The 22,054-nt window shown below is 38.6% G+C and overlaps 1 protein-coding gene across 1 annotated transcript in view; it reads left to right on the top strand.

Annotated features, from left to right (window-relative positions):
• The first annotated feature begins 4,970 nt into the window (after positions 1-4,970).
• LOC136866945 (zinc finger and SCAN domain-containing protein 26) overlaps positions 4,971-22,054 on the top strand; it is a 95,999-nt gene continuing 78,915 nt past the window's right edge. The window contains exons 1-2 of the mRNA XM_067144034.2: positions 4,971-5,013; positions 19,264-19,349. Coding sequence (XP_067000135.2) covers positions 5,001-5,013; positions 19,264-19,349 — 99 coding nt within the window. The 5' untranslated portion in view covers positions 4,971-5,000. The remainder of the gene's footprint in view (positions 5,014-19,263; positions 19,350-22,054) is intronic.

Consider the following 22,054-nt stretch of genomic DNA (forward strand, 5'->3'; position numbering starts at 1 on the left):
AACCAAATTATAATATTCAAGAGACCACAGGAGTCGTTGAAGGAGAATTTTTAAAAACGTCTTGCGGATACACGAACCAAGGACAATCCCTCGAAAGCCATTAGCGTCAGTTTGAAGTTGACCAGGTTTGGGGATAGGTACTAAAAAAAATCATTCCAAGAGGTAGGAACAGAAGTAGTGAGAAGTATATTATTATAGAGAGCTAATAAAGCTTGTTTAGCACGGAGAGGGAGAATCCGGAGCATATCGTATAATATATAATCAGGGCCCGGAGACGAACTCTTTGCATTACACAAGGTGGCCTCAAGTTCAGAAAGGTGTATAGGTTGGAGTAATACAGAAAAGCGGGAAGAGCATGGAGACAGGGGGATAGTAAATTCAGGCACGACATAATCAGGAGTGAGGGAGTTGAGAAAGATAGATAAAATCTGAGGAGGGGTGACAGAGGGTGGAATGTATTGAGAAGCTCGGGTAAGGGAACGAATTGCACTCCATAAGTGAGAAGACGAAGTATGAGCGTTTAGGGAGGAAATAAAGGATCGCCATGCAGCACGGCGTTTAGAAAGAAAAATTCGTCTAGTATAAGCAATATGTTGTTTAAGACGGAAATAATGGTGAGGGGCTAATGTTTTCCGATATATCCGGAATAAACGGCGTCGTTTAAGAACCAGATTATGGCACTCTGAGTCCCACCATCGTAAAAAGGAAGAGGGGCGAGCAGAGTGGGAAGAAATAGATTTATAGGGATGATAAAGATCGAGATAATCTTGTATAAATTGAAAGAGAGTAGAAAAGGGCAAAATATTATCCGAAATAAGCTCAATACGATGGGTAACATAAGTAATAAAAGATACTCTATCAAAGTGACGGAGGGAGCGAACATTACTGGTACATGTAGGAGTGGAAGAAGAACTAGGAAACCTACCAAGACCATACGTAAGAATAATAGGGAAATGGTCGCTAGAATGTGTATCAGTAAGACGGTGCCAAGTTACAATCGAAGCCATTGCAGGACGACATAATGATAAATCCACAGCACTGGGAGGAGAGCCGGGGGGAGTGAGGCGCGTGGGAGAACCATCGTTTAAAATGACAAAGTCATGCGATTGGGAGGCAGTGAGGAAATAAGAACCCAGGGAAGTATCACTACTGCTTCCCCACATAGAATGATGAAGATTAAAGTCCCCTAAGAGGAGAAGCTCGTTATGAGAAGAAAATTGCTGCAAGAATCGACACCATTGAATGTGAGAAATAGAAAGATCTGGAGGGCAATAAAGGTTAATAATGGAAAGGCGATTATATGAGATACCAAGAACAAATGTATGGGGTAGACAATACGAGATATCAAGACGTTGATAGGATAAACTATGGTGAATAAATAAAGCAACACCACCGTAACAAACACCATCACAGCGTTCAACATTAAAGCCATTTAAATAAAACTCAGAGGATGGGGAAAACCAAGTCTCCTGTAATGCTATAATGAATGGGGAAATTTCATTTATCAAAAATTGTAACTCATACCGTTTAGAAGTAATACTCCTAGCATTCCACTGCAGGATACGTAGCATCTAAAGAGAACATAGTGTGCACACAGTCACGAAGCTTATAAAGCGTGTGTGCGACATGTGGCTGGTCCCCTAATAATTGAATAAGTTGTAGAAATAGTTGATGAATACCACTTTGGAGATACGCCTTTTGGCGAAGTACAGGGGAACTAGATGATTGAGAAGGAGCTGAAGGTAAACACTGAGAATTACGGGACGTAGACGGAATCGGGGACGGGGAGGATGAAGATGAAGTGGATGGAAAGACCGAGGTATGTGAAGACACTGGAGGGGGTCGGATGAGATTAAGATACCCAGACTTATCAAAACCAGGTGTTGGAATGGGACGGGGCTCGTTCATAACCACCTGAGTAAATTTACGTTTCCTCGGGGTTTCCACAGGTGAAGTGGAACTAGTAGAAGGAAGAGGTGGAAAAAGATGGGTATTATTGGACGTGTCAAATTGGGTCGAGGGTATTCTAGCAGACGCCTCGGAAAAGGATAGATTTTCTGTACACATAAGCTTTTTAAGGGCAGTTTGCTGTTGATGAGTAGGGCAGTTTGATGAGCCAGTATAATGTGCCTGATGACAGTGAACACAGCGGCGAATATTTTCCTGACACTCTGATGTAAGGTGATGTAACGCACAATGCCCACATCGGGGTGACTTAGCTTGACAGTTTTTAATCGTGTGTCCATATCGCTGACATTTTGAACAGATAATCGGGGAAAATATGAAAGGGGAAACCTCTAAATGCACTTGAAACAAAGAGACATATTGAGGAAGAGTTTGAGAGCGAAAAACAATCTTAACTGTTCCAGTTGGAACGTAGGTCACTCCACTGGGCTCCACAACCTTACGGTTAAGCCGCTTGACCGATTTGACCCGAACATCAGATTTAAGGTATTTAAGAATGTCAGAATCAGACACATTCTTTTCCACACCGCGTATAAGTCCAACACGAAAGATATTGGAACTGGGAATATATGCTTTCAATGAGTGAGTTGCAAGTATTGAATGACGTAGAAAGGAATTAGCTTGGATCGCGGAACTAAATTCCACCAATAATCTATTTCGTCCTTTGGGCGTTATACCTTTCACAAAAATATCATTATCGTAAAACAAGCGCCCAAGCGCCATGGGATGTAGCCCACCAATATTTTTCGACTTAGTTGATTCAACAAATACAATAAATGGACCAAAATGAGCCTGTTGATAAACCTCCAACTCTTCAGGAGGTGGGGGAGGTGGAGGAGGCGGCTGAGCGGCATTAGACTGTTGAGGTTGTAAAGGCTGCTGTAATGAATTCATATTTGAAGTAAGATTAATCAAATCGGTTTGCATCGGCACAGTTTCTTCACGACCAACATTGGCATTAGATGAGGGATCCGGTGCCTCATCTCCTCCACTATCAGTATCCATCACCAAAGCGTACACAGACACACACTCGCCAAACGGTCACACACTACTTGTCACCGCAGGCAAACACCAGACTGATGATTTATTGTTAACACAGCACCACACACAATTGACAACCAGGCATAAACAAACCCACATAAACATACATTTCACAAGGAGGTTATACAAACTTAAAAAAGGAGCAAAGAGAGGATGTAAAGATTGGTCACTAAGTCTTTGGAGTCGTTTTGATGTAGATGGAGCCACCACAACATGTCACATGCAACATTTTCGGGTATAGTATTTTAACTTCCTTGGCTGCTTTCACCATATACGGAGCAGAGTCAAATACAAATATAAAAAAAAATCCGGGCGAGTTGGCCGTGCGCGTAGAGGCGCGCGGCTGTGAGCTTGCATCCGGGAGATAGTAGGTTCGAATCCCACTATCGGCAGCCCTGAAGATGGTTTTCCGTGGTTTCCCATTTTCACACCAGGCAAATGCTGGGGCTGTACCTTAATTAAGGCCACGGCCTCCTCCTTCCAACTCCTAGGCCTTGCCTATCCCATCGTCGCCATAAGACCTATCTGTGTCGGTGCGACGTAAAGCCCCTAGCAAAAAAAAAAAAAATACAAATAGAAAAATGTGCTCTCTCTTTGCCCCGTTTGGCCACAACAGATTCATTGAATTATCGATGAAAACTGCAATGGTGGAATGGTTTGTCTTCTCTAGCACTTCACATGTCAGGAGGAACGTATCACCAGGCCGGTCTTCCTTCAGCGTGCCAACGATCACATTTACTACATATCTTCCATCCACATCTGTGGTCTCGTCTATTGAAACCCATACCGTATCTTACTGTCTCCCACGCCACGTCTTATTATATCTAACATATTTTCATAACAAGGAGTCATATAGTCCTTCCTGAGAGTAAATTCGTTGGGAACAGGATGCTTTGTACATATTTTCAAGAAACTGTCTGAAGCTTCGGCTGTTAAGTTTCTTTAAAGGAATATTAGACGAAACCATCATCTTGTGAAAATTGTGAACACTGTGAACTTGATATCGGGGTTTCGAATAGCAGACGTTGACTGTTTTCGAGTGCAGAATATCTAGTTACACAATTATTATGTTTTACAGTATTACTGTGTTGTTGCACAGAGAAGCGTTTTTTTTGGCAGTAACTTTTATCTCACACAGTTTACAGAATAATATCACTCCATCCATACTGAATATGTTTTCACCGAACTCTCGAACAAAACATCGCAACATCCCACAAATTGAGACTTTCGTTTTAGGCATATTGAAAGGAACTGAATAACTGAAGCTCCCTAATGACAAAGGTCATTTAGTGTGTTGAAGATGGAAGAGGGAAGGGCGAAGGAGAAAGATAAGAACAATGACAAATAACCGCAGAATTACCTCTGCTTCCTAGTTGAAGTCTTACACTCCTTTCAATGTTATCTCTTACATTTTCGCCTCCTTCGTACTTTGAGTTTTATTATAGCATCTGTGACTGAGTACCCCGCTATCACGCGAAGCCCATCAAATTATCAAGACAAGACAAGACATCTGCTTCCGTGTAAACAATAGCCCGGTTTCCAGGAAAAGACCCAGCTAGCAAACAATAGCTCCTAGCTGTTAGAAACATTCCATGCACTACTTTAGAATGGTTCTTCAGTAGTATATTCCAGTCTATCCTGAAAAAATAATTTCTAGAGCTTATTCTGATTTTTATAAAACGAAATTCAAATGAAAATTACAAAATATGCCGTTATAATGATATTTTGATCAAAATATGCCATAAAACTTAAGAAAGCCAAAATATGCATTTATATACCGCTACCCAATAAAACCTGTTTAATTTTGATTATCATGCTTGGAAATGTGTTGAAAATACAAGACTATAAGATGTAATGTTAAGGGGAAAAATATGACTTGTCAAGAAATCCGCCCCCAACTAATTAGTTTCTAACTTGTCCCTATATTTCAGAATAGCTTCCTGTAGACTTGTAGAACATTGTGCAGACATTTTGTTTCGTAAGCCATTCCATTCATGCGAACTGAAGGTAAGTTGGACTGTGTTGTAGATTTAGTCATTTAGTAATTTTAATTACTGGAACGTACGGCAGTACTGATGCTAAATATGGTTAAAAGCTACTGCGCCAGTGTTGATTGTATAATTTAATTCCGAACTTGCGCTAATCACCGATTAAGTCTCTTCATGGGATATGGGCACGTGAAACGGTTTAAAAATATTATATTCAGAGCTTTCTGCTGCTTCGGCACAAAGTGTAACTCGAAGCGCGCGTGGTTTTAGGACTGTGCGTGTTGAACAAATATTGAATATAGTCCAATGGTCTGAACGAAACGAAAGTTTTGTGTCGAACTGACCGTCATGCTGTTAAGTACTCGCGGAGAACGTGGTACGTGCCAGCAAATACAGTAGAGACAATACGCGACACTGAGCGAGATATCGAGGGACAGCTATTGGAGCGCACTCTAGCGGATAGACCTGAACGGTACTGATTCTGTCATAAGAGCACGTGTATTTCTGTATGAAGTTTTTGGTGTTATTTATGCGTTTTCAGTGAGTTGACATAATTAAATAGTAGCGTGTGTCATTCCTTGATATCTCCTCTCAACATGAGAGGAAAGGTATGTGCTGTGTTTGGCTGCAGTAATTACGAAGTAGAGAAAAATGCGCGGTCGTTCTTCAGGTTCCCTCGTGACAAGAACATGTAAGTAATTGTGTTTGCATATATATTCTTCCAGTGACAGAGATTTATATAGTACTTCATAATCTTCTGACCTGCTCGACCCATGTTTTAACGGGCTTAAAATATAATACGCATATTTTATTGTATAGTGCAGCAGTTAACCTTCAATACCGATGTGTTGTTGTAGGTGTGATCTGTGGGTTTTGAAATGTCACAGAAGCGATTTGGATAAAGTGTACAAGAAAGAAGGGACGTTACGCTTGTATAAGAATTATAAGATCTGTTCAGATCATTTCCAGGCCAGCGACTTTAAAAATCCTCGACTATACAGTCAAGGGTATGTTACATTTTTACTCTAATTGTACGTAAATATTCCTCAAAGCATCACTATCGACAACATTTTCAAACTTTTCTTTCTTTTATCCCTTTTGTCAGATTAAAGCCGGGATTTTATAGATTTTCTTTCTGTTAGTAGGCTTCATGTTAAGAGGAAAATTGTCCAGCTATTAAATGTTAATTCATTGCATCATATGTGTAAGGAATGTGCCGATATTTTTATTGACAAATGTCTTAATGTGATGATACAATGTTTTTAAATGAGGAAAAAAGACAAATCCAACCGTAAGATTTCAGGCAGGTATGCTAAAGCTAAAAAAGTAATGCATAAATGAAAGATCAAGCCATTTCACAGCAGTCCATTTCACACCTTGTTTATATGTCTAATTTCAATCTTTGAATAATAACCTTTTAAATAATTCTTCATTCATTTATCCAGAATTGCTTTAGCAAGTTCGAAGTTAATATCTCAATACCACTTTCTTTCTAGACGTAATTTATTTATCCCTTTCCGTATATACATTTCCATTGATATTTGAATTTAGCGCGATTTGTTCAGGTCAAGTCACTAGGAGCGCCACCGTCGAATTGTCTCCCATTTTAGCAAGGCGAAATCCATAAGTGTCGTGTATTGTCTCTACTGTATTTGGTGCCAGGCAATAGGGGGACCTTCCTAACCCTCAAACTGACTTATTTTTCTTATGAATTTGTTACTTTTCTTTTTAGATCATTTTGCGACTTTTATATGGCAATGGTAGGTATATGAAAGTTGGTTCATATTTAATTTTCGTTATATGGCTTCTAGTGCTGGGTGTGTCCAAAGCTTGGTGCAGCTTGACGTCCTCGGGGCAGAAGTTGACACCTTACAACCCAAAGTCTGTAACAATATAAGCAAGTGGAAATTATGCAAAATTACTCGGAATTATTTTTAGAGGAGTGATGTGTTCATCAATCAACCAATCAATCGATCAATAAAGATCTCTATTTAGGGCAGTCGCCCGGGCGGCAGATTCATTGCGATTAGAGATGGTCGATAAATCACAGCCTGCTACACTGGTCACCGATATATCAGATACGCTGTGACGGAAGAATCTGTGACAAATTATCGTTTACGAAATATCGCTTACGTTATCTACTTGAATCACGTTCACAGGTCTATGATATCTGCTGTAGCTATGGGAAGCCAGCGCTACCTAGGTTATAACTACCAACTACTTGAGTAAAGCGAACTTCTGTTTCAGGGGCTTACCGGTAGCCGAGAGATAGCGCGATTGTATTTTTTAAACACAGATGAGAATAGGGTACGTACGTTCAATTTCTTCTACCTAAGCAACTTAATAATTGAAATCTATGGTCCATGAATATATTTATAGAATAGAAACTCTCTATTAAATAACTTTTCATTAATGTTCGATTTATTTCACGTTGAGTTAAAAAAAAATTGTTACAGCAGGGAAAATCCCCCAATTGCCTCACAGATCAAGGGAGTCACCATTTCCATTCCTGTTTTTATGTAGTTGGTCTCTCAGTAAATCAGTGCTGTTTAACTCACAAGTGCATCGTGTAGTGAATATTTTCAATTAATTCTTTGTAATAGTTATATATAATAACACATAGATAGATAAATAGATAGGTAGATATAGATAGATAGATAGGTTAATAATAATAGATTAATATGTTTAGTAACAGACAGCGTAATAGTCCTGTGTGGAGTTTTTCACGGCTATTGACAATGAATATGCCAAGTGTGATATCTGCAGCCAGAAACTGTCTTACCGAACATCTGTTACTAATTTAACTGAACACATACAAAGAAAACATCCAACTATATCTTATCCATATAGAACAGCAGAAGTCAACATGTCCAGTACCAGTACTGTAAGACAGGATGAGGTAATTATATTATATTCATTATGTTACATTAAATTAAAAGAGGCTAATTAAATACCAATAATTCCATGACATGGGTACCGTAATGTATTTTTCATTGTTTTTATTCAGCCTCCGTCATCGAGCCCAGCAGTTCCCACTCACACTTCATCAACTAGCACAGCTTCAATAGTACCTACTCTGTCAACCAGCACAGCTTCAGCAGTACCTACTCCATCAACCAGCACAGCTTCGACAGAAGTGCAAGAAGTCTGTCAGGTTCAGCGACGGTTATGTCAAAGTTCAATTGCAACATACATACTGAGAAAAGTGACCTTCTCTAAAAAAAAAGGAACTGGATGAACTACTTGCTCAAATGATAATATATGACCTTCAGCCTTTTCAAATAGTTGAAAACAAGGGTTTTAAGGCATTTGTCGCAGCACTTCACCCTGGACCGCACGCGCAGGCGGTGTTTGGACCGCACTTTTGAATTATTGATTCGTATTATCGATTAATGCGAACTCAGCCCGATTACGTCCACTGCTAATCTTTGCTTATTCTGCTAAGCATCAGACAGCGCTACTGATAAGTTGTGTAATGCTTCAGTTCAGCGTGGGAACAGTCGTGAAGACAGCCTCCACCGTTCAGCTTGCCGGCAGTGGTCCTAACACCGCAACGCGCACAGAAATATATGTATATTTTTGAGCTTACGTTTATTGTTCCAAGCGGTGTTATACATTATTTCAGCTGTAACAACGTTCCTTGCAGAATGTTTTAGTGACTAATGGAGGTGGATACTTAATTATGTATATAATTGCAGGTATGAAGTATTATACGTATATAAATATAGTAATCTGTTTTTATTTTTTTCGCTACAGGGATCGAAGAAGATATATGCAACCTGATGACTTCCAACAGTGTCTTATGGAACTCTCGGAGCAAGATGGAGTAGACAGTGACTGTGATTACGAAAGTGACATCGATTTTGAAAGAGAGGGGTTCGTAGATGATGATCATTCTAGTGACTCCGCACAATCTATTACGAGTGATATTCCAATGGAAGAGGACACGGGGTGCAATGACGTCAGATTTTATATTGGAAAATATGGTGAAACGATGTGGAAAAGCACTCCTGTAGTTCTGAAGGATTCTAGAACCCGTTCGAAAAATATCGTGAAGACGTTTCCCGGGCCAAAAGCACGTGCACGAAACACTCCAACACCGATGGATGCTTTCCTGCAAATAATTTCCCTAGAAATGATCGATGATATCGTAAGATATACTAACATTTACGTTGCTAAGAGTCGGTCAAAGAATCCGGAATCGTAAAGTAAGGGACTGCAAGGATACTACACGTACCGAGATTATGGCACTTTTGGGGGCATTATTTGTTATTGCAACTAAAAAGGGCAACCGTGCAGATACTTTAAAACTTTGGTCACGAGATGGTACTGGAATGATAATCCTGAGAGCAAATTTTAGCTGCAGGCGCTTTCTGTTTTTGATGAGGTGTTTGCGTTTTGATGACGTAAGTACTAGAAACGTACGAATTGCGACAGACAGATTAGCAGCCATCAGGGAATTCCATCTGAAGTTTGTTGCTAATTGTCAGGGTTCCTACTCTCCTGGGGAGTTTGTAACAATTGATGAGATGTTGGTAGCTTTCCGTGGCCGCTGTGGATTTATCCAGTATATGCCTCTAAAACCAGCTAAGTATGTGCTCAAATTCTACGCTCTGTGCGACAGTAGAACATTTTACATGTTCAATTTGGAACTCTACTGTGGCAAACAAGCCGAAGGTCCTTACAGTTGTTCCAACAAACTGATGGACATCGTCAAAAGACTAACTGATCCAATAAAGAATTCACATAGGAATGTTACGACTGATAATTACTATAGTAGCATTCCATTAGCCGAATACCTATTGGAGCAAGGACTGACATTCATCGGGACACTAAAAAGAATAAAAGGGAAATACCTCCCGAATTTCGAATAGACAAATCTCGCCAGGTGGGCTCTAGCATGTTTGGATTCCAACCTGATATGACACTAGTGTCCTATGTGACGAAAAAGAAGACATTTGTCCTTCTTCTATCAACTATGCACGACACAGGTGAAATCAATCCCACAACTAATAAACCATTCGTCATCGTTGAATATAATGGGACCAACGGTGGCACTGATACTGTTGATCAGATGCGTTCTACATATTCAACAGCAAGGAAAACCAGGCGATGGCCTTTTGTAGTGTTTCTTCGTGAACTCTATATTGCAGGTATAAACTCGTACAAGATATTTCTGGCCAACAGCCCATCAAAGGATTGTGTGAGAAGGAAATATCTCACTGAATTGGGATTGAGTCTGATGGAGGTATATCTCCGAGAAAGGGCTCAGCTTCTGTCTCTTCCAAGTGATTTACAGGTATTCTTATCTATGTTTCGTGAAGCCAAGCAGACTATGAAGTGTGCATCACAAAAGAAAATCTGCTTCATTTGTGGAACGCACAAAAATATGAAGACTGGTGTTACCTGTGACCTATGTCGTCGAAATGTGTGCCGCAATCATAGTCAGCATACGGTTACCTGTGAAAAGTGCAGTCAAGAAGCTGAAGATGAAAACTAAATGTGCTTCATTTCATTGGGAACAGTAATCTGCTATTTGATTTCATAACCCTATGTACTGTAGAGGAGTCCCGTGTTTGAATTTTCTTGACTTGTATTTGTGTGCTCTCTAAAACATGTTCAATTTCATGAAGTGTATATATGTTTCCCTTTTTAGAATACACATGACATCTTTCAATTATATCAATAAATTTTCTTAACCTAAGAACGATAAAATTCACATAATGTGCGAGAAAGTTGGCAAAACTACGTTGTGCGGTCCAAACACCGCCGCGCGCACAGTAGCATGATACGGAGTGGCGTGCGCGGTCCAGGGTTAATCCAGGATATGTACTGCCAAATTGACGGACGTTTTCAAAAACTTTGATACCTTCGTTACATGAACAGTGTCTGAATAAGGTAAAAAATATGATGGAAGCTGTGAAGGTGTGCATTACGACTGATTGTTGGACTTCCATAAACAATGAAAGTTTTTGGGCCATTACCTGTCAATTCTTGACTGGTAATTTTGAGCTGAAATCTGTCCTGTTAGAATGTTGTGTTTTAGAAGGAAGCCATACAAGTGAGAATTTATCACAGGAATTACAAAGGATAATGAGGGAATACAAATTGGAAAATAAAATCGTGCTTGCAGTGTCAGACAATGCAGCCAACATCAAAATAGCTATTACAGACCTTCTTCACTGAAAGCTTTTCAGCTGTTTTGCTCACCAGCTGAATATTATTGTGACAAACGCTATCCACTTAATTGATGGGCTCCTGAACAAAATAAAAATAACAGTGAAATTTTGTTAAATGGAGTTCTTAAACAACTGAAAAATTACTGAATTTCCAGAGGAACAGTGGAGCCGCTCAAGTAAAAAAGTTAATTCTTGATGTACCAACAAGATGGAACTCCACACTCTACATGTTCGAACGGTTTTGTGAGTTAGAAGATGCCATCAAAAGCACCACAACACTCATTGACAAAGATCTACCTGTTCTGAACACCCAAGAGTGGAAAGTTATCCATGAAATATGTAAAATATTAAAGCCCCTTGAAATTGTGACAAAAGCAGCTAGTGGTAAAAAGTACATATCTGGATCACCTGTCATCGTTTTGGCTAATGGGCTACAGTCAGTTTATGAGAAATTTTGTACTGAAAGTTTTACTGACTTGTCAGAAAATATCATGCAAACATTAAGCTCTGGGCTCAAGGAGAGATTTGGCCATATTGAAGAGAGCAACACTCTTGGTTTATATAGCTTTCTTGATCCAAGATTTAAGAAATTTGCTTTCCAAAATCACCAAGCACTGGAAATCTCTAAAAGGAAGCTGCAATATTAGGTCTCTGGAAGGTGATAAACCCTAAAATCTCACTGCTGAGAACAGAGATGAATTTTCACCATGGTCACTAATGGACAAATGTCTTTCACAAGCACTTCCACAAGGGACTCCTACATCCAGGTCAATTATTGAAGTCCAGAGATACTTAGAATGTGACTGAAGATGCATTAAAATGGTGGTATGGACACAAAGTTGAGTTTCCCTTCTTGAGTGAAATAGCTCAAGAAATTTTGCGTGTTTCATCTACTTCAATACCCTGTGAACGAGTCTTCTCCAAGGGGAGCTTAGTTTTCAGTGACAGGAGAACGAGACTGCATGGAAAAGAGGCACAACAAATCTTGTTCCTCAATTCCAACCTTGGAGTGTAGAAAAGGATTCTTTCATTGTCTTGTGCAAGTCTTAGATACTGCAACTTCCAAACCTAGCAACATCCTACATTTGCAGTTCTAGTTTTTAAGGTGTATATCTCAATGTATTTTATACTTGCTACTAAGTATGTGATATTCAATGTTTATATTCTGAGCATATTTGTTTCATATTTATTATATTATTCTATGAAATCATGTTTGCTTGTATATTCATTTCCCTATGCTTCAGTTATTATTGTTAAGAAGAAGACATTTGCATAATGTACATAAGCTTGTAAATAATGTTTTTACTAGTCTCTGGTACAAAACTCAGTTATGGACACTTGTCTTTTCTTGCACATCATGATGACGCAAAGTTTGTTGCCCAGTTCGTCTGGGTTGTGGTCTTGTTGCAGCGGCACCTTTGCTGTTGTGCTACTGGTCTTTTGAAGCTAGGTGTTGTTCTGCAAGTTTAGTAAAACCACTATTTCAGAGACTGCTTTTGTCATCTTGAAGAGAGTGTCATGAAGAAGAGTAATGAAACATGCTAATGTTTTGTGCACATTTGTAAATACGGACATGTACTATCTGCGTTATCCTCGATATGGTATTTTTTTATTATGATCACAACCTCTCATAGTATGTGTGTTATTTTTCTCAAAGAACAACTTAAGTGATTTTGATGGTTATTTGTTTCTTATACTTGAAATTCAGTTCATAAAGATTGTGTAATGCTATTTTCTCATTTTACAAGGGTAAAGTAGCAACTTCCAAGTGCAACTTTAATTTTATGCATGTATTCACCATGTCATCTTTTTAGTTAGTTGCTACATTATACAGCACATTTATTTCCATTCAAATAAACCCTATTTTGCAGAACTAAATGCAAGAAAGAGCAAAATTGGCTGAAAAATTTCTTTCAGGTTGTAAGGGCAAGTCTAATTACCAGTACTTGCTAAAATTGTACAATGTTATAACCTTATAGGTACTGGTACACATTTTTCATTTGTTTTTTACAATCCATAAATGTACAGTGGAACCTTGATGCTTGTAATCCAAAGTGCTCATATATCAAAGCAAGTTCTCCCACAAGTAACAATTGAAATGTGGATGATGCGTCCACAACACAAAAATATTTATTCGCATACCATTTCTAAAACAAAATATAATGTAAAACAAATTAAAGTGCACTTTACCTTACCATTGAATCATTGTTGGTGTGAGGGAGACGAGAGATGACATGAGAAAAGTTACTGTGTAGCACGAATTTCACGAACAGATTCACTGCTATCTGTTGGCTCACTGGAATTGTTTTCTTTTCGTGCAACTTTAACGAGGAACCTGTCCAATGACAATGCCTCTTTTTGAGGACATGAAAATATGGCATTGCGTTGTCATTGAACTGGTTCATTGCTTGCACTACTACACCCTTATTTGGGTGGTGTTTCTCTACAAAATTTTGCACCGTTTCCCACATTTTGCACTTCTCCTGAATCTCAGTTGAAGTGAGATATTCCATTGACTTTTCCCCCGATGAGATCTCCTCCATAAAATCCTCCTGTTGTTCGCGATGCAGGTTCATTAGTTTGTTGGTGGTCAGTTCCTGGCTATGTTCTTCCACCAGCTCTTGAATGTCCACGTCATTCACCTCCAGTGCCATAGTCTTCCCTAAGGACACAATTTCATCAACAATCGGCAGCTTGCTGTCACCAATAATCCCCTCAAAGTCATGTACAGAAACACGGTCAGGCCACAGCTTTCCCCAAGCGGAAGTGGAGTTCTCTTGGTGACTCCATCCCCGTCTTAATCAATGATCTTCAGGCAGTTCACGAAATAATTTCTTCCAAACTCACGGAGGGAAAGGTTTATTCCTTCGGTCACTTCGAAGCTTCGCTGAAGGGGGGGTAGTGCTTTGGTGTATAGCTTCTTGAAGTTCGAAATGACTTGCTGATCCATAGGCTGGAATAGTGTTGGGAGGAAGGAACGTACTCTTAACGAACTTGAATTTCTCCAGTCAGTATGTTGTCCTCAAGGCCTCAAAGCCTGGAGGATGAGCAGGAGCATTGTCCATAATCAGCAAGACTTTGAGCGGCAGATTATTTTCTGAAAGTTATTTCTTCACAATTAGAATTAAGGAAGGTTCAACCTTTTCAATACAAAACATGTTGTATATGATGTTCACAGCATATTATTTATTATATTATTAGAACCGGTTTCGACGCTTATTGCGTCATCAGCTACAAAAATCACAAATGGCCAAAGTACATATCATAAAAATTGTATAAATGACTCTTGCATGGCTGAATACAAATGATGGACTGCTTTTCTCCTTAAAGGCTAGAAGAAAATGAGTAATATATGATGATGTGATGTGACACATAAAAGCGTAGTAGTTTGATGAGTGAGTATTGTGCATAAAATTGGTCTGATGCTTGGCCATTTATATTTATATTTATATTTCACTAAGTTTTTCTTTCCTTTCTTTTAAGATTCACCACCCTTGTTGAGCTGAGACTAATTTGAAGATCAACCTTATTCAATCGCTTAACATCAGGTGTCCCGGCCTTGACAAAATCTTTTTGTTGGTCTTGCCCTCCTCGTATAACATCGGACCTGGACTTATGTGTCTTAATTGAACAACAACAGAAGAGTGGGCAATTTTACTACTTCGTTTTATTATCACATTCAGACTTTTATATTCAAAGCATCAGACCAATTTTATGCACAATACTCACTCATCAAACTACTACGCTTTTATGTGTCACATCACATCATCATATTGTACTCATTTTCTTCTAGCCTTTAAGGACAAAAGCAGTCCATCATTTGTTTTCAGCCATGCAAGAGTCATTTATGCAATTTTTATGATAAGTACTTTGCCCATTTGTAATTTTTGTAGCTGAAGATGACGCAATAAGCATCGAAACCGGTTCTAACAATATAATAAATAATATGTTGTGAACATCTTATACAACACATTTTGTATTGAAAAGGTTGAACCTTCCTTAATTCTAATTGTGAATCTCAGTTCAATACGGGAAAATGAAGTTTTTAACTTATAAAGGTATCTCTTCACTACAGGACCAAAGACCACGTTCATCCATTCAACAAAGGCACAGGGGAGGGAAAAATGTAGGCATCTCGTATTGCAGAACGTCACTCGCTTATCAAGTTAAAATTTATTTAAAATGTTTGCTCGTCTTGCAAAACACTCGTAGACCAAGTTACTTGCATTCCGAGGTTTCACTGTATATGGAAAGTAGGGTGAATTTTCAATTTAAATTGGGGCAAGGCTGCTTTTTAGAGTGATGAGGATGTCATAATATTTACTGCTCTTACCTTCTGTGATAAAGTAGGCCCTATATTGAAAATGCGCAGTTAACAAGCAAAGGGAGAATACCTGTAAATGGTGTTGGCTTATACATAAAGAGAGAAACTGGTTTGTGGCAGGACTTAAATTATGATGCAGAACAGCAAGTGTGTCAAATTGTATGCTGATAAATGTTCATTACAGTACTTTGGAACTGTGATATGGTAAGCTTTAAGAGGTGTGCAGAAGTTTACACTCTAACACAGTATTGAATGATAAATATAAATATGGGAGTGAAATAATTGTAATTGTGACCGATATCGTAATGCATTTTTGGCGGAAGTGACCGGTTCATTAATAATAATAATAATCTTGAGTGACATTAATAATAATAATAACCTCTTGAGTGACGTTAATAATAATAATAATAATATCTAGAGTCACCTATTCATTAATAATAATAATAATCACAAGAGGGATATACTAATAATAATAATAATAACAGTAATAACCATTTGTGTTTGCGTCCCGCATAATAATGACGATATTAATCAAACGTGACAGTGCCAGGAACCGTTGAGTATAATAATAATCATAATAATAATAATAATATCAAGGATGATAATTTCGTGGATAAATAAATATTCTGACGATAGTGGATTAAGTAAGTGGTGACAACATCCCTCTATTCGAGTAGTTTGAAGAATAAGTGTAATAAATATTATAGTCATTTGTTACCTCGTTATCGTATGGTTTCCGCATGGGACGAGTTACAGTTATACTTGGTGTGTTTGTTTACTCGGTGGTTGGTACTGAAAATGGAAATGTAGTCAGAACTAAATTCGTAGAGCGATTTTCATCTGTCACATGACCATTACACAATAATAAAACAATGAAGGTAATTTACAATAAAATAACTACACTTCAATTCTAAATGGTGTTGATTAGAAAGGATTTATTTTTTTAGAAGCTAACAGAAATTAAAACTGCTTTTAAGATCTGAAAGATCAAAGATTTAAAGCCTAAAGTATCTGAGACTTGAACTACAAATATTGGGATACAGGAATCAGCTGGTAAATTTTCTTGTTAATGCCAACTATGCAATATTTCAATATGAATAGCAGCAATATTTACAACAATCCAAAGGCTTTCAACTGTTTTGCTAGTGAAATACTGTTTATTCTCTTTAACTACTTTTTTTTACAAGGTATCATATTATTTATTTAAAGAAACTTTTACCTTCTTGATAATTTGAACAGATCTTGGTGTGCTATATTGAGTACCATGTCAAATGCCTACATGGAAATAATGAGAGTACAGGAAGTTTGAGTCAAGTAAGGATGACATAAACATATTAATGTTACCCTGTAGAAGTATTGTAAAGGAAAGAATATAATTAAGTAATTGAATAGATGTACATTTACCATATGTTAATAGGAGTTGAATCATGGCTGGGAAGTGATATTATGGGTGCAGACATTTTCTGAGGGAACTGGAGTGTTTATTGTAGAGACAGGATGGGAAGGGAAGGACAGGGAGCATTTGTAAGGTATGAAAAAGTTAAGCTGGTAATGATGGTTATTGTTTTAAGAGGAAGTACAACTGAGCAACCATCCTCTATTGACATTAGTCGAGAGAAAAATGGAAGGGCTAAAACACTTTGAAACATGAAGGTATTGGCCAAAGAAAGAGCAGGGCCATAAAGAGTGTGAAAATGAAAGACCAATTAGGTCTCCATATCTAATAACATGGGGTCAGAAAAGAACAAGAGTTGACCAAGGGACATCAGATAGGACAGGTGAAAGTGAGGAGCGGACACAAGTAAATGAAAGAAATGGCCGGACTCAACTAAGAGCCCCGTGGCCATCAACCCATGCTTCCAAGTTAAGGACCCCTGGGGCCCTTTTAGTCTCCTCTTGTGATAGGTAGGGGGTACTGTGGCTGTTATTTTACTGCTCCCACCTACAGAGGATGACAAAGTTAAGGATGAGAAATGTGAAATCCTAGGTGTAAGGCTCACCTGTAAAGATAATAAGCAGCTTGATGTTTTTAGGGTGTACAGACCTGGAAAGGATGGAACTGACATTGTTGGAGAATTATTTGTTAACATAATCAGTTATCTCAGAAACAACACAAAAAGGAATGTGATTGTAACAGGGGATCTCTGTTTACTAAATGTCAATTGGTATAGTAATGTGAATGACAGGAAACATGACCAACAAATGGCAAATAAGTTAATCTTGGAAGAACAACTGAATCAGAAAATTATAGAACCAACTAGAGGGTAGAATCTTCTTGATGTGGTGCTGATGAAACCGGATAAACTGTATAGAGAAGCCCAAGTGATACTGTAGGTGGTGTAAGTGATCATGAAGCTCTTTTCTTCATAGTGAAAAATAAGTGTGATAGAATGGAAAGTTGTAAAAGTAGGATTATTAAAAAGTGCCATACAATATAGACATGTATGATAAAACAGACATGAGGCAGTTTTTAGAAAGTAATTATGATCAGTCATTCAAGCTGCACATTGTTGGGTCTTTAGGCTATCTTTCGCAGCAAGGATATGAGAGCTTTACAATGAAAATTTTCTTTCTGTGTGCGACACCTGTTATGAACTATTTTTGACACACTTTTAGTTAAGGGAGAGCGCTGGCTTTCTCCTCGGATTGTTGAAGGTAGAATTCCTGTACCCCTCGTTGGAATATTCACCTGGAAAGACAGGTGCTATCAGGAAGAGGATCTGCCCTTAGACCCCAGACCAGAAGAGTGCAGCTCCTTGGTTAAGTGGTCAATATAGTGAGCTGTAGTTGCAGACTGGATTCCTTGCCTGGGATTTTAGCACTCTAGGTTGAGAACTGTGGACTTGTATTCATATTAAGTTATATGTCTTCCCTGAACATGTAATAGTTGAATACATCACTCCACATAGGATTGGCATAAGGAAGGGCATCTGGTTGTTAAACAGAACCAAATTGGTATGTTTTTATAAGGATCACACCCATAACTCCATCAGGATATGAGAAAAGTTAGTAACAAATAAGTGAATTAAGGTAGTGATGTTCAATAAATCTTACCAACAAGGGTGCGAAAAGGAGGTGAAGAATCCTTCATGGTGCAGCACACTAGACAAGGCTAGTGACAAGTCCTGTGGTCTGGGCATGAGCAATGTGGGTCTGGGAGCTGCAGAACAGCGGTTTTTCTACTTCTGTACTACATCGCGAATACATCCGGTACTCACCATGACACATTCAAACATTGTGGCTTTATTATTTTTCACAGAATGTGGCAGCCCTGTGGCCACATGTGATGCAAGCTCTATCAGAAACCATAGCAAACTGCTCCGGTGAATAGGAACACAGAAAATTGTTGCAGAGATTGACATTGTCTCAGTTTAAATTTTCAGTGTAATTAAGAATACTTATAGGGACAGTTTAGTGAGTCCCTGGCAAGAGTAAAGAAAGAATTCCTCCTCTCCGCTATTTCAGGTGTCCATTTACATAATTTTTGCATGATTTTCTCATTCCTGAGCGAACTCCACCATTAGTAAACTGCTACATGTAGTTCTATGTCATGAAGAGATTGGGGCCAAGTTTTGTCAAGCTCTTAAATCTCAGAAGAGGTGGGTTGAATGTGTAGTGCTCAGACAGACAAAGATATACATACAGGCCAATTTTAGTCTTTTGTTATCCTTCCTATTTTGTATGGATAAATTCTTGTTTTGAAGGGGATGATTCTGAATATGTGTTCTGGACTTGTTTAAAGAGCTCTATTTCTTGTACTTTACAGGTTTGTCAAAAAGTATGGAGATGTCTGCGTTGATCAAATGTGAACCAGCATTTTCTCTGGATACAGACGAAGAACCATCTAACTTTGTAAGTGGATTACCATAAAGTGTATCCCTATAATGATTTGAGGGCATGGTGAGTTTTATATCGTGACATTCTACTTATAAGATATAGATGGGTTTCCACTTGATCAATTCCAGTTTTTTTGTATCCATGGTTTACTAATCCCTGGTGAGTTGCTTTCTGCTTCCCAGCTTGGTCAGAGGAGAAATGTAAGAAATCTTATCAGTGGACTGAATTATTATCATTAGTGTACAGTGAATGTTGGAATGAGATGTAATGTTTTACTCATTGAACTTTTGGGTAGCATATTAATTGCTGTCCATGAGTTTGCTTATATATTAATTCATTAGTCCAGTTCATGTGGTGAAAGGTGAATATAGAGGAAACGTATTTCTCCTCAGCTTTACATTGATAAGGGGCAGTGGTACTCATGGTACCGGTAAGGAGTTATCCTGAATAGTAAGTAATTGGGGCTAACAATGCATTTGTAAATTGTATTGATGAAGTAATGAGAACATTTCCTTTCTGATAAAGGAATTCCTCAAGTTTAAACAAGCTGTCATGAATCATTTGTCCATAAATCAGTGTACTTTGGGAAAATGACCTGAGAGTTACTGGATGCTATTGGTAAATTCTGGTAACTAGAATTGTACTGGAGGTAAAATTTCATTGTATATGTGGTGTTCAATATATACCAAAGAGATATTCTGTACAGAGCAAAAATGGCTAACCATACACCAGTGGTATCTGAAACCACAACCTTCCAATTTCGCTTAGGATGCTCCTATTGGTGAGCCATTGCGGCCTAGAACATATTTGTTCTGTTGATATTTATCGAGACATCCTCTGGTTTTAAGAGCATGTTGAGTCCATTTCAATAAGATTACTACAATTATTGTTGAAGTCAGGAAGTACACTTCATGACTAATCATCATTATTCATTTCCCTTTTCCAGCTCACCAGGTTGGGATGTTCCTCTATCCACCCCTTATTCTTCCTCCTTAACTGTGTTCCAATCCAGGTTTCTTCTAATTATACTATTCTTGATCCTCAACCACCTTTCTCTGGGTCTTCTTCTTGCCCTTCCTCCTAGATATCCATATCCTAACCTTTCTCACTCCCTCCATCTTAACATGTCTGAACGTCCGGCTCCATGGCTAAAGGGTTATCGTGCTGGCCTTTGGTCACAAGGGTCTCAGGTTCGATTCCTGGCAGGTTCGGTAATTTTAACCATAATTGATTAATTCTGCTTGTCACGGGAACTGGGTTTATATGCCTCCTCAACATGATGAGCAGGTTGCCTACGGGCATCATATCAAAAGACCTGCACCAGGCCTATCTGGAGGCCACATGCCATTGTTAAACATGTCTGAATCACCTCTATTCTGTCATAAAACTTTTCCACTCTGCTTTCCTTAGTTTTTATAACTGATAGTTACTTCAGTCTGTCAAGTTATGAATAAGTAAAATTTAGAAAATACGTCTCTCTCTTTTCTTGTGTTGTTCTCACACGACCGCAGAATCCACATATCTACAGTGTCATTGTCATTTGTAGTTGTCTAATGCATCTTCTGGTGTGCAATTGACTTTTTCATATCTTGTACAAACCTGTTTATCCAGCGCTTCCTTGGTCTTCCAAATGAACAACTTCCGACAGCAGCCAAACTTGAAGCCTTGTTAGAAGCTGAATTCAATTTCATACATCATATCAACCCAATTCTCCAATGTAGTGTCCTCATCTCCAGTACATGGAGTGTCTGTTCGTGTCTTGATCTTGCTGGCCAGGACTCAGTTCCATAAAGAGCGACAGGAGTCTGTAAAATTGATTATTTTGTCCATTCAGAGAATAAAGAATAGTGGCGAGAGGCCCGAGCCTTGGTGGCGAACAGTGCTGTTGACTTTACGATACAAAAGTTTCGTCCATTCGATGTAGGTTTCAGGGAGTCTGCATGCCAGATGAGATCATGGAGTACCCTGTTGAAAGCATTTTTCAAGTCTAAAAATTCCACATGAACCGTTGTCTTCTCTTGATGCCGTTCCTGGGAGTAAGAGAGCTGTGTTGATGACGTGTGTTATACCACATCCTTTCTCCATTTTTCAGATCTCAGTTTACTCTTCTGTTGTCATGATGGATGGTATTGGTCCAAGAACCGGATCGATGCTCCGTGTTTGGCATGGAAATTCATCATTGGAGATTTTTGAAAAGTACTTCCTTCAGTGCTCTAGAATTGCACTTGGATCTTGAAGGACTTGATGTTTGTCATCCTTGATGTTTTTGAAAATGTGGACATCTTTTATTGATATGTGCTGTGCACTAGCCAAACATTAGATCTTGTTTGTTCCCTCGGCTGATCCGGTTCTTCATACAGTTGCTTATAGCGTTCTGATTTTGCTACCGCGACTGCTTGTTTTGCTGCCAACTCAAGGACTTTAATCAATGATGGTGTGCTTCAGTACAAGATACCAGCCATGTGTTAAAGCCACTTATTTCCTTAATTACTCTGTACATCAGCATTCCAACACCTCACCTGCTTGTCTAAAAAGCACTTTTTGAGTCTCATTAGGCCTAGTACTTCATGGCATGTGTGTGGATATGGGTGGATAAGATGTTCCATAGAGATGCCAATGATTGACTGAAGTCAACTTCCACTTTTTGTAGCACATCAACGAGCTGTTGTTTGTACATTCTTAACCGACACCATTTGATTCTTTATACCACCACTCTTTGC

The sequence above is a fragment of the Anabrus simplex genome, chromosome 3 (genome assembly GCF_040414725.1).
Source record: "Anabrus simplex isolate iqAnaSimp1 chromosome 3, ASM4041472v1, whole genome shotgun sequence".
NCBI classification, from domain to species: domain Eukaryota; kingdom Metazoa; phylum Arthropoda; class Insecta; order Orthoptera; family Tettigoniidae; genus Anabrus; species Anabrus simplex.